The sequence below is a fragment of the Sebastes umbrosus genome, chromosome 8 (assembly GCF_015220745.1).
Source record: "Sebastes umbrosus isolate fSebUmb1 chromosome 8, fSebUmb1.pri, whole genome shotgun sequence".
In the NCBI taxonomy this organism is placed as follows: domain Eukaryota; kingdom Metazoa; phylum Chordata; class Actinopteri; order Perciformes; family Sebastidae; genus Sebastes; species Sebastes umbrosus.
The window spans coordinates 14,875,218-14,886,988 of record NC_051276.1 but is presented as its reverse complement, the minus strand read 5'-3'; the positions used below and the strand labels follow the sequence as shown (position 1 = coordinate 14,886,988).

Sequence of the window (11,771 nt, the reverse complement as noted above, 5' to 3'; positions counted from 1 at the left end):
CAGTGAGGCGACACACGTCAGCTAAAACCACAATATCACTCTATATTTCACCTGCTTGGCAGTAATGTTAGCTGACCAGACGGAGGTCTCTACATGAATCACTGCTGATCCTAGTGTTGCCTTTCCTGCCTCAGCCTCCCGACTCCGGACGGAGGGAACAGGGGAGACACCGGTACGTGGTCGGAGACGATAACGTTTCTCGCTGCGGAGCCCCGTCACTTCACAAGACACGGAAAACCTCTGTTGGTCTGGAGGAGCTGCACCATTTATTTCTGTACAAACGTCCACTGTACATTCACTAGATATTGTCAGAGCCACTAAATCTCCTGCAGTGTGTAGTGTGCGTGCATGCACATGAGGTGGAGCGAGCTGACTGAAGGCAGGCAGGCAGCAGAGGAGCAAAGTACAGCAGAGACTCCGGTCCTGGAGACCAAAGCTACGGTCTCCCCCGCGTCCTCCGACACTGTTTTGCAAAACGTGCTTCACTAGATATAACTTTGGTGCTTCCGTGTAGTTTGTGTTGGAGTCTTGTCTGAACAGCGTAGCCACACGCGAGCGCACATGGGACACCGACCCGGATTGATTTAGACGTGTAAGAAGTTACAAACAGTCCCTTTAAACTTAAATTTAAAATGGCGATCTCGAAGATTTTCATTTAAATAAATGTCTGTTAAGTTACTAGCTATCGCCAAATGAGGTAACACAATGGTGATTGAGCATATGGCCCACTGATGAAAGTATTGCAATATACAGTATATATATTTGCAGTATTATAGAATGGGTGCTGTGGTGACATTCCTGGAAAAAAAACACTGTTGTATACACACACAAAAAAACGTAAGGATTGGCAAGCCGTAAGATTTCCGTGCTGATTGATTTAGAATTTCTATTTGAGTGAAAACAATGAGATTATGCTCAGGGTTTAGCAGTCTGGAGTCTTTTTGTTGATACGTGAGTATAGAAATAAAATTAAAAAAAAATGTATTTCTATGTACATGAGCTTCAAGTTTTCAGAATTGGATGCATACAGTAGCTTATTTTTTTCGATGATTTTTCGTCATAGACCACCAATTCTCACTGTATATACAAATCTCTGTTTTGTTGACTCTGACTACTTATTGTACTATACCAGAATATCAGTATTGTCTAGCTGAATGCTGTTGTGTACCACATTGAGCTTTTTAGATTCCCATTTCAACAGTAGGTCAAAGTTTACTGGGAAAAGTCAATGCTGTAGTAGCTACAATACTGTATATACAGAAACAGGATATGCATATTTGTATGTATAAAGTACATTTATTTGTGTAGCAATGTGTTACATGTACTGTAAACAGAAAATTCCCTTTTGATCTTTCATGTAAAGTCATATACAGTGAACAGAAATTTTGCCACAAAAGGGCATCTATGCCACAAAAACAACAACCCTGCAACAAAGAAAAAACCCCTGCAGTATTTCAGTTCAATTTTTTCTCTTTCGCTTTGGCTCAATTCTCAAATGAGAATTATATTTTTTCAAAACAACAGGCTCAGATCCCTGAACAATTTCAATGGTGTGTTGTTCACAACAGATTATAATTTTCCATTCATTTAAGATTTTGGCACGTGTGCAAAGAGTCAGTTCAATTGTGTCCAATTTGCACAATAACCACTTGTGTCATGTCTTGCTGATCAAAACTGATGAGTTGATTCTCAGTGAAATTGTCATACTCTTCACAACTTATAAACTTCCTTTCATTGTTTGAGCCATCACATGCCAAATGATCCATTCAATTATCATTTGTGATTGTCATTCATACATGTATATCCCATAAATATCTATGACATTGTGTCACGTACTGTGAGGAGGTACAATTTTTTTTTTTTTTACTGAACTACTGCAGGTTTTTTCTTTGTTACAGGGTTTATAAATTTCTTTTTTATTGGCATGGATGACATTTTGTGGCAAATTTTCTGTTCACTGTATATGACTTTAAATGAAAGCTCAACGGTGAATTTTCTTTTTACAGTATGTGTAACACATTGCTACACAAGTACAGTTACTGTAAACACACGTTCCTATCCTGTTTCTGTGTATACACTGTACAGTATTGTAGGCTATGGTATTGACTTTTCCAGTAAACTTGGGAATCTAAACAGCTACGTGCAATACACAATAGCCTTCGGCTGGAAAAAACTGACGTTCTGGTATAGTAGCCTACAGTAAGCAGTCAGTATCAACAAAAAGTAGAACAAAACAGAGATTTGTATATAAAAAACATCTCAAGGGTTGACTGCCATGGTGAGAAAACATCTAAACATTTTGACCAGTACGGCTCACACGATGACAAAACAACTTTTCATTTTGGTGGCACTGGCCAACTTACTGACACAATAACTAGATTTTGAAGCCTGAATGAAGTGTTTTGGGTGAGTTACTACCTCCTGCAGACATGCAATAGAGTTGTGATGTCCAATGAAACAGTTGAGACAATTGCACTTACAGTTTAGAGAATATTAACACTGTTTTGAAAAATGAGCCAAAGCGATTGAGAAAAACTGTAAAAACAACAAGCTGTAACACCATGTCACAGACATTTATGGAATATACATGTATGTCTGACAGATTTTGATAATTGAATGAATCATTTTGCATGTGATGGCTCAAACGATGAAAGAATATTTAGAAGTTGGGAGGAGGAGTCAGCTCATCAGTTTTGACCAGCAAGACATGTGTAAGTGGTTATTGCACTTACTCTTTTGCACACGTGCCAAAAAATGTGCAATTTGCTTGAATGAATGAGAAATTCAAATCAGTTATGAACTAACTAATTGTTTAGAAATTTGAACTTATAGTTTTGAAAAAAATAATTCTCATTCAAAAATTGAGCCAAAGTGAATGAGAAAAAAAGTTATATTGATATTTATTCATCATATTTTAAATTAAAATACATGCAAATTCCAGCATCTCATGCACGTTATGGAAAGAACCATTAAAAAGAACAGCAGAGGGCGGCTGGTTAGCTCAGTCGGTAGAGCGAGCGCCCATGTAACGCCAAGGCTCAGTCCTAGCAGCGGTGGACCCGGGTTCGAATCCGGCCTGTGGTCCTTTCCGCATGTCATTTCTCTCTCTCCCCCTTTCCAACACTCTATCCACTGTCCTATCAATAAAATACTTAAAAATCACCCCAAAAAAAATAACTTTAAAAAAAAAAAAAAAAAAAAAACAGCAGAGAGTCTGAGGTTTGTCATCAACACAATTTCTCTTAGTCTAATAGACAGTTTCTTGCTTTCATCACTCTGGGGGGGAAGACCTGCCGCTCTGCTCTGCTGGGGACGGGAAGCCGAGGATGTGACCTGTAAACGTCTCCATGGATATCTCATCTGGGATCACACACGCCAGTGAATATTCTGATTCTCCACCTGGACACACACAAACACACATCAAAAAGTGATGATGTTTTTCAGCTGTTATGTGAATTCTTAGGTTATGGTTTGTGAGTGTGTTTTCTTTTACATACTGTCAGATTTATAAATGTCATGGTCAGAACTTTCCCCCACTCCTCCTGTGTCTTCTTCCTCCTCTTCATTGAGGCCCAAAAGTGTTGTGAAACACTCTGCCACCTCTTCCTCTGTCATGTGTTCTCCTGTCAAAAGATGTCAAAGAAACATGAGCACATTTTCTCAGTAATGTGACAGTAATACAGCTAAAAACAGACTGAATAAATAGCCTGCAGCGTACCTCGAGCCTGTAGAAGTTCTAGCAGTTCATGTCTCTGCAGAACAGGCTGTCCTGTATTATCATGGTCACCAAGGATGTGAAAAGCTTGAACAAGCTCATTGCTAGAGAATGCTGGCCGGTGGTTCACATACAGCTTGATAAACTCCTCCAGGTCGATGTCAGTCACATATTTTCCTGTTTCTGCGTACTTGCTGAATTTGACCTCGTTATGCATATGTTCTATCTGGTAAGAAATAATAAAGCAGGTCTAGGTTATCACAGGTCTGAGGTATAAAATGCTTGTTTATAATGTTTTTACTGTCAGATGAAATGACATTCGATGTTGAAAAACGTTTTATTTAAATAAATTGTACCTCTTGCTCAGTAGGGAAGTAGGCCAAAGCTCTCATGAGCGAGGGAACCTCTGACAGGGGGATTTTGGTCGACAATTTTCGGATCTCCATTGAGTCAGCACCTTGATCACGAATTTGGCAGAAATAGAAAAAGTCCTCCATCTCCTAAAGACAGAAAAGCTCAGAAGACTGAGAATCTATGATTAAAATGGTATCAGAAATGTCTAAAACTCATAACTGAAGGAGGAATGCTAGTAAAAGTTGATATCTTAATCTTGTGGCCTTGTATAATCCAGAAATACAATATACAGTATGTGTGAATATGAACAATACTGCCCAAAATGTCCAAAGTAGTCACCCACTCACCTTTTCCGATTCTCTATAGTGTTCCACATTTCTGTGTCAATTAAGGTCATACTAGCGTACTGGTAAAGAGTAGAAGTCTTACAAAAAGTAGCCACAAAAAATGCAAAAAAAGCTAAATAAAATTGTAAAAATTGCATGTGAATCTGTCATCTTCACCATCAAGCAAACATATGTAAAAGGGAAATAAATAAAATAAATAAATGAAGATCCAACAACATAAGTACCAATATAATGGCTAAATAAAACTCACTGCTTAGAGAAATTACATTATGTTCCACCAGCACACTGCAATACTGACACGTAAATAAAACCACAGGGTGAAAATTCTTAAAGCTATGCTAATCAACATACAAATTAACATAATGCATATTAACCTTGATGACAATACATATTAGGGAATAGGACACATGCTAATAATCTGTGGCTGTTCACTTAATAAGGAAAACTTTTAACTGACCCTGTAGAACTTGCCATCTCTGCCTCCCTCTAAAAGAGCGTAAAAGGGCGTCACGTCCTTTCCTCCCAAGGCAGCTGCTGCCTCCAATGCACTGCACTCACAACAAGAGAGAAGATCAACTCTGGTTACTCATAGTTGCACTAATGCATTTCCCCTGGTTCTCAGGTTGGTACTATTTAGCCGTACTTTAAGCTTATTTCCCACGACAGGACAGTGCAGTCAGATCTCCCTGCAGTGAAAACAAACAGGCCGTCGTAGGAGCAGGCAAATGTGGACACCCCTGTCGGATGGCAGATCACAGCACTGGAATTGTAGGGGTTCCCATCCAGAGGCAAAATCTGGAGACCCACCTGGAAATAAAACGCACTCTTAGTAGTAATATCAATAGTGTGACTCACTGTGTCCTTTTACCAAAAAACATGTTCTTATCTTCATATTCAAGATCTACAACTTCACTCTCAACTGAACACTGTAACAACAAGCAACGAGGTAAACAAATGTGAGACATTAAAAGGGAAAAAGCTGTGCACTGCAGGGCTGGAGGTGCTGGCAACTGCAAGATGATCATGTAATTAGAAAAAAAAACGAGTGCCTGTGGTCGTGACACCACCACACTTAACCCGTACAAATATGATCACAGATATTTTATGAACACTGATGAGGGCAACAACTTGTCTGTCAGTGTTAATAAGAGACAATAAAAGACAAACACGTATATTACAAGAGTAATAAACTACTTATTTGAGACTCAGAGCTCCATTCTGATTTTATAAAGCCGGTTATTTGCTAAAATACCACAAGCATAGTAAATAATAATAATAACATGCTTAATAGTCCCCTTGGGGAAATTCATTTTTTCATTTCTTTGTTAAATATATTCTTCATTTCTACACACACATGCATCAAATGTGGAGAGATGCACAGTGCCCCAAGCAGTTAGGGGGTCAGTACTTTGCTCAAAGGCACCTCAGCAGTGCCCAGAAGGTGAACTGGCACCTCTCCAGCTACTACCACTCCATACTTGGTCTGTGCGGGGACTTGAACTGGCTATCCTCCAGTTTCCAAGCCAAGTCCCCACGGGCTGAGCTCTACTGCCGCTCTAAAGCCAATTACTCAATAAAATACTACAAACAAATTCCAGCACTGACCTTGTCCTCTGTGATGTATGCCAGGTAATACGAGTTTGTCTCAGCTTCTTTAGACATGGGAAGGACCACTGTTGTCTTAATGGGAGAGCCATATGTTGGGCCAAGGAGAGTCTTTCTGTATTTGTGAAACATGTAATGATGTTTTCAAGAGTCGGAGGAATACATTTCACCAATAATTTGATCTTGTAGCAGTATCTCACAGACCTGCACATCTTGGTAGTGCTGTTGAAAAGCTTCATCTTGTATTGGTCTGAGACAACCAGGAGAAACTGCTCTGCAGTGAGGGGAGGATACCACGTCATGCCCGATGGCACAGCGCTTTGCTCAATGCGCTCTGAGCTCAGGATGATAAGCTTATTCAAGTCACTCTTTTCCAGGTCGTACTCCACCTATTATTCACAGAGAGGTGTGTGTGTTAGTATCACAGTAGCACATAACACCAAACTAGTCCACAGTCCTGCTACAACTTTGACAAAGCGGACTAACCAGGCGGCGATCCATTCCCAGAGAGAGCAGTCTGGGTTGGGTGCTGTCCAGGTGAACCCCAAAAAGGAGGTCTATGATGGGCTTGTAGTGGGAGCGGTGTCTGCCCATATATGCCCAACGAGGCAGACAGCCTTCATTAGTCTGCAAGCGGAATACCGTCACTGCTTTCCCAGCATCCTGAGAGTGAACAAAGGAAATAAAATGTCACACTTGAGGTTATAAGAATGTTAAAGCATAGATTTTCAATCCTAGCCACAAACATATTACACTTGATAATCAAAAAGGACTTGCTCACCGCAGTGGCAAGATACTTTGAGTCTGAGGAGAAAGTGATGTGATGGATGCCATCTTCAGTGCAATGGAAACACTCATCTGGGTCACTTTGTGAAGTGCTGAGGTTCAGTATGTGAACCGCTCCGCTGCCAAAGCCAACGGCCAGGTATGATCCTGTTCGGAGAGACAACAATGCGGCTCTTTACATTGCAAAATGTAATGACAAATTCAAACAGCAGCGCATGTGTTTGTTGCAAAGACAGTCAGCGAGCATGTTGCCTCACCTTGAGGGTCAAAAGTGACACACTGAATCTGCTTCTCCGTCTCGAAGACCCTGCTGTAGATGACCACTTTGTCGTTATAGTCCCACACTTTTAAAACACCCCTTTGATTGCCCATGGCCACGGCTGGCTGTTTGGGGTGACAGGCCACTGCATGTATAGGCTCACATTCCTTATGTAGCAGGATTTCACAGGTGCCCTTCTGTGTATCCACGTGTGCCACTATGGAACTGACTGTGGACACAACAAAGTTCCTGCAGAAAAAGAGAGATCAGCTAGGCTACGATGCACATAACAGTTTATACTCAATAGATTGTATTTCCTCTACCTGAGTATGAATGGTTTTGCCTCCAGAGTGCAGCCGTGCATGTATCCGTCTGTGCACTCTTTGGAAAAGGAAATGGAAACAATAGCGTCCAGGTTGAATTCACAGTACAAAGTGAGAAGCATGAAGTCTTCATCATAAAACTTGATATGGCCTCGAGTGTCACCAGTCACGATGCATCTGTGATATCAAACGACACACAAGATTAGAGACCAATAAATACATGACACTTTTATAAAACAATATGAATATTTCTCTCTCTGGCTACCTGTCAGTTACGGCGAGAGCAGTGATGGGATCGTTCTGAAGGTCAATGAGACGGACTCTATCTATGGGGAAGTTTTGGTCTGCAGCCAAGTCTTCCGTCACATCCCACACCAAAAGGCTGCCTCCTGCAGTCGCAGTCAGGATCTGAGGCTCTCTCCAGTGAAACACAGACTGGCTCAGTGACATGCCAGCCATGTTGACAGTTTGAGCGCCGAGAGAAGGCTGTGTAAATACAGAAGCATCAGATCCACAGGTGGCTGCAATCTGTAATATACCTATCAAAAAAGTCATTGCCATAAAAGGCAGAATCACCTCTGACCATTCGATACCATACAAAATGTTGATGATTATCTTTACCTTCTCAAGCTTCAGGGTAAAGTATTGCAGACTTCCCTGGGCCTTAAGAAAGATCAGATGATTATTGCAATAAAAATACACATAACAGCTGTATTATCTATTTAAATAAAAAAGGAACAGCAGCACTTACCCGGCTGTAAAATAACACCTGGCGTTCATTGCTGCTGAGCAGCTGAGTGCTATCATTTGGATTAAAAATGATGCTGTCCTGAAAAACAATCCAACATTTGAACGTTTGATCTGCTGAATGCAATATCTATAAAGTTAGGTGACATTAAAATGTTAAAAGAAGGCAAAAGTTACATACTTGGAAACCATGGTTAGGATTGAGTTCAGTAAACCACGAGGGTTCATCTGTTTCATTTGTCCAATCCCAAATACACACACGCTGTGAAGAGATCGTCAAATGGTTAATAGATTGTGAATAGATGGACATGTTTCATATTGTCAAATCCAGTATTAAATACTAATCTGAGCTGTTTTTGTGTTTTATGAACTTGGTGTTGTAAGGTTATATCTAGAGTGCAGTTATGAGATATTTACCATTTGATAAAAGGTTACATACTTTATATTATTTAAATTTATAAATGGCCCTTAAACCCTAATCCTAAAAAAGACAATAAATGTATTTTAAATATGGATCAATATTCTACACTATCATATCCTCAAGAGACACTTTGGAGATCAGTTTTCGGTGGTGTTACACTCTTGACCTGTTCCTATTCGTCATGAATGAAGACCAGAAGGTGCTGCCTTCCTGTTAAAACCACAGATTATAAATGTGTTTCTATTCTTTCCTGGATTGTGCATTTCGAAATCTAGATTAAACAACACTGTTAACTTGATTAAAATAAAAACTGCTGTCATACTCACTTGAACTTCCTCAGCCCCGAGTGTCACCAGATGTTTTGAGTCTCTTGACAATGCCATCGCAATGACACCCCCCTCAGGGTGGCAATCAAACAATGTATGTACAGGAATGCTGGAACATGTATCATTCATGTGGTTACCATCAAGAGCAAAGGTCAATACATTAAAAAACACATGTAGAATCAAGAGCTACCTAGAGTAGGAGTCCCATATCATCACTGTGCTTTTCGGCCCCTGGTCTGCTGTTGCAATCCAGCGTCTGTCTTCACTCACACACATGCATGAGACGGGGCGGCAGTGACCCTGAGAAGATTGAGTATATACAGTAGGTTATTTGAATCAACACTGCAAACTGCATGTTACTTCTATCAAAAGATATCTATGGCAGAAGGCCTCATCTCCTTTTCGTTTCTTTTTTTTTTTTTTTTTACTTTGATATTTATTTTGCATTTTTAGCTCTGGGTTGAACATCACGAGCATCCATACAGAATTCAACAAACAATATAACACTTAACAAATTCAGCGAACATTACAACATTTAACAAAAACAGTTGTCAGGGGCAGTCAAACATGTATATATTCTCCAACAACACATGTATCATGTTTCATGTTCCATGTAAATGATCCATTTTTCCCCGTTCTTGTCAAAGATATTGCTTTTAATTTTTAGTTGGTACGTCAGTTTTTCCATTGAAATAATATCACGGACAATCTCAGACCAGTGATCTTTCCCTGGAGGTTCCCTAGGTACATTACAGTACAATTGTTTGGAATAGCATATCCCATAATGTCATTAATAGTTACATTTACATTATTCCAGAAAGGCTTTAGTTTAGTGCAGCTCCAGAAAACATGGGTATGGTTGGCCTCCAGATTGCCACAGACACAACATGGTCAACTGGGTCTTTAGCTTTCTGCTTTTGATTTGCGGTGTTATGAAGAACCTAGTAAGATTATTCCATCCAAATTCTCTCCATACTCGTGAACTAGTAGTGGTACACTGTGTCATACACATTTTATACCATTCTTCGTCTGAAATATCTATATTTAGCTCTGATTCCCTTTTGATTTTTTCATGTGTAGTGTTGAGCTTCCTCTATTCTCCACTAAGGCTTTGTAGAAGGCTGAGATGACACGGGATCTGCCCTGGTGATATGAATCCAACATAATTTTAATAATACCATTCAGATCTATGATTTTTTCTTTACCTGAAGTGTGTGCTGGGAGTTTAAGGTGTGATTGTAGATGACCCCAACATGAGCTCCAGCATAGAAGATCACCAGCTGATCGTGGTCTTGCAGACTGAAGGCAGGAAGAGCAGGATTCTTCCCAAATACCCACCTTAGTGACTGAATGAAGAGCACATGTGCAGTGTTGTTATGAGCCAGTGAAACCTTTTATCTAAGGAAATGTATTTTGTTTGAGGTGAACCATCTTGACTGCAAGTGCAGAGGGTCAATATGTACAAATAGTACTCTTTTGTATAAATGACATGGCATACTTACCAATGCATGTGTTTTAGTGTGAGCTATCTTCTTTGGGAAGAGTGTGTCTCTGGTTGCAGTGTAGACTTGAGACTGCCCTCTCATCTTGATGTCATCCTCTGTTTCCTCTCTACTAACTCCTGAACTCTCCACCAACTCTTCCTCAACCTCAGCATCTGACATGATGAAAAACAAACTTTCTATTTAGTCTTAACTGGTCTATTGTAAGAAAAAACACAACTCTCTATGTTTAGCTAGCTCCTGCGAAGCGTCTCGTTGCCTAGTTACCGTTGTTAGAGAGACAGAGGGGGCGAGTGACGCGCTTTAGAATGAAATACAGAGGTTCCGGTTAGGCCTTTCAAAGTTAAAGCACGATTAATATATTTAATCATTATTTATTTGTATTTTAAATTATTATTCATCTATTTTTATTATTTCTTTACGATGATTATTTTATTTTATTTGTGCGTATTTATTTATTTATTTATATTTATTTTTGTACACTTGTTTTTTTTTTTAGTGCCCTCTGGGTATTGTCATGGTTGGGTGGGATATCTATCAGTCCAAACATGTTTGTGCAGTGGATTGACAGAGTTGTATTAACAAAATTCAGAAATAAACTCTATTTAAAAAAAATACATATATTTAATCAGTGGGCCGCAGTTACTTATGTTGCTTTGCAAAAAGAGAGTTTACATGCAAAACATGTAAAGACCACAAAACAATGACTTCACACTGGAAGAAATTGAACTACAGCAAAGCTACCAAAGGGAAAAATCTAGTTTGGTTAACTAAAGCTACTTAGAAAAAGTAGGGTGAGTTAAAAAAAAGAAAAGAAAAGAAAAAAAGGATCAAATTGACAATGAATATGTGATATGAAATTATAACAAAAAAGGCACATGGCAGCAAAAATGACACTCAATCGAGTTTATTTCAAAAGATTATGTCACTGTGTGAGCATTGAGAAAGGCCTCCCCTTTTGCACATCCAGGCACTACACAAAGGTGAGAGGTCAAGTGTGTGGTGGTGGCTGCCTGAGGAATGCATTGAAAGAAAAAGGGGGCAGGACTGGTCAAAGGGTGTTTACAGCTACAGCTGAGAAGCAATGGAAAAATGAAAATGAAAAATCATTCCTTTCCTTTTATGGCCCACAGTTATTTGTAGTTTCAGTAGTTAACTACACAAAAAATTACAAAAAAAGTCATTTAACTATTTAAGTTATTTTGCAAATATGAATGTAGTTTAACTACCAGCAAGCTACTACAAAAAGTTACTTAAACTACTAGTTTAATTACATGTAGTTCACGACTCCCCAACACTGTTGGTAATATACTAAAGTACAATATCTAAACTAAAGCACTGTATAAGCTGCAGAGTATGTGGAATATAGTTAACCAAACACTACCA

General features: G+C 39.4%; 1 protein-coding gene across 1 annotated transcript; it reads right to left on the bottom strand.

Annotated features, from left to right (window-relative positions):
- Positions 1-2,872: 2,872 nt before the first annotated feature.
- On the bottom strand, positions 2,873-10,651 carry cfap251 (cilia and flagella associated protein 251). Its single transcript, XM_037777706.1, has 21 exons — positions 10,386-10,651; positions 10,089-10,229; positions 9,074-9,183; positions 8,884-8,992; positions 8,318-8,398; positions 8,141-8,218; positions 8,011-8,052; positions 7,655-7,875; positions 7,390-7,566; positions 7,065-7,315; positions 6,803-6,954; positions 6,508-6,684; positions 6,226-6,410; positions 6,022-6,136; positions 5,060-5,223; positions 4,874-4,964; positions 4,072-4,215; positions 3,719-3,941; positions 3,498-3,623; positions 3,212-3,399; positions 2,873-2,987 (listed from the first exon to the last, which is right to left on the bottom strand). Exons 1-20 carry the CDS (start codon positions 10,545-10,547, stop codon positions 3,272-3,274), a joined length of 2,877 nt encoding a protein of 958 aa, XP_037633634.1. The 5' UTR covers positions 10,548-10,651; the 3' UTR covers positions 2,873-2,987; positions 3,212-3,271.
- Between the last annotated feature and the right edge of the window lie 1,120 nt (positions 10,652-11,771).

What these genes read in the sequence shown, in the direction of transcription:
- cfap251 (XM_037777706.1), bottom strand. Translation starts at nt 10,547, where the DNA reads ATGTCAGATGCTGAGGTTGAGGAAGAGTTGGTGGAGAGTTCAGGAGTT. An exon ending in ATATGGGACTCCTACTCTAG is followed by an intron (nt 8,993 to 9,073) that starts GTAGCTCTTGAT and finishes TACATGTTCCAG; the next exon opens with CATTCCTGTACATACATTGT. An exon ending in AGGTGTTATTTTACAGCCGG is followed by an intron (nt 8,053 to 8,140) that starts GTAAGTGCTGCT and finishes ATCTTTCTTAAG; the next exon opens with GCCCAGGGAAGTCTGCAATA.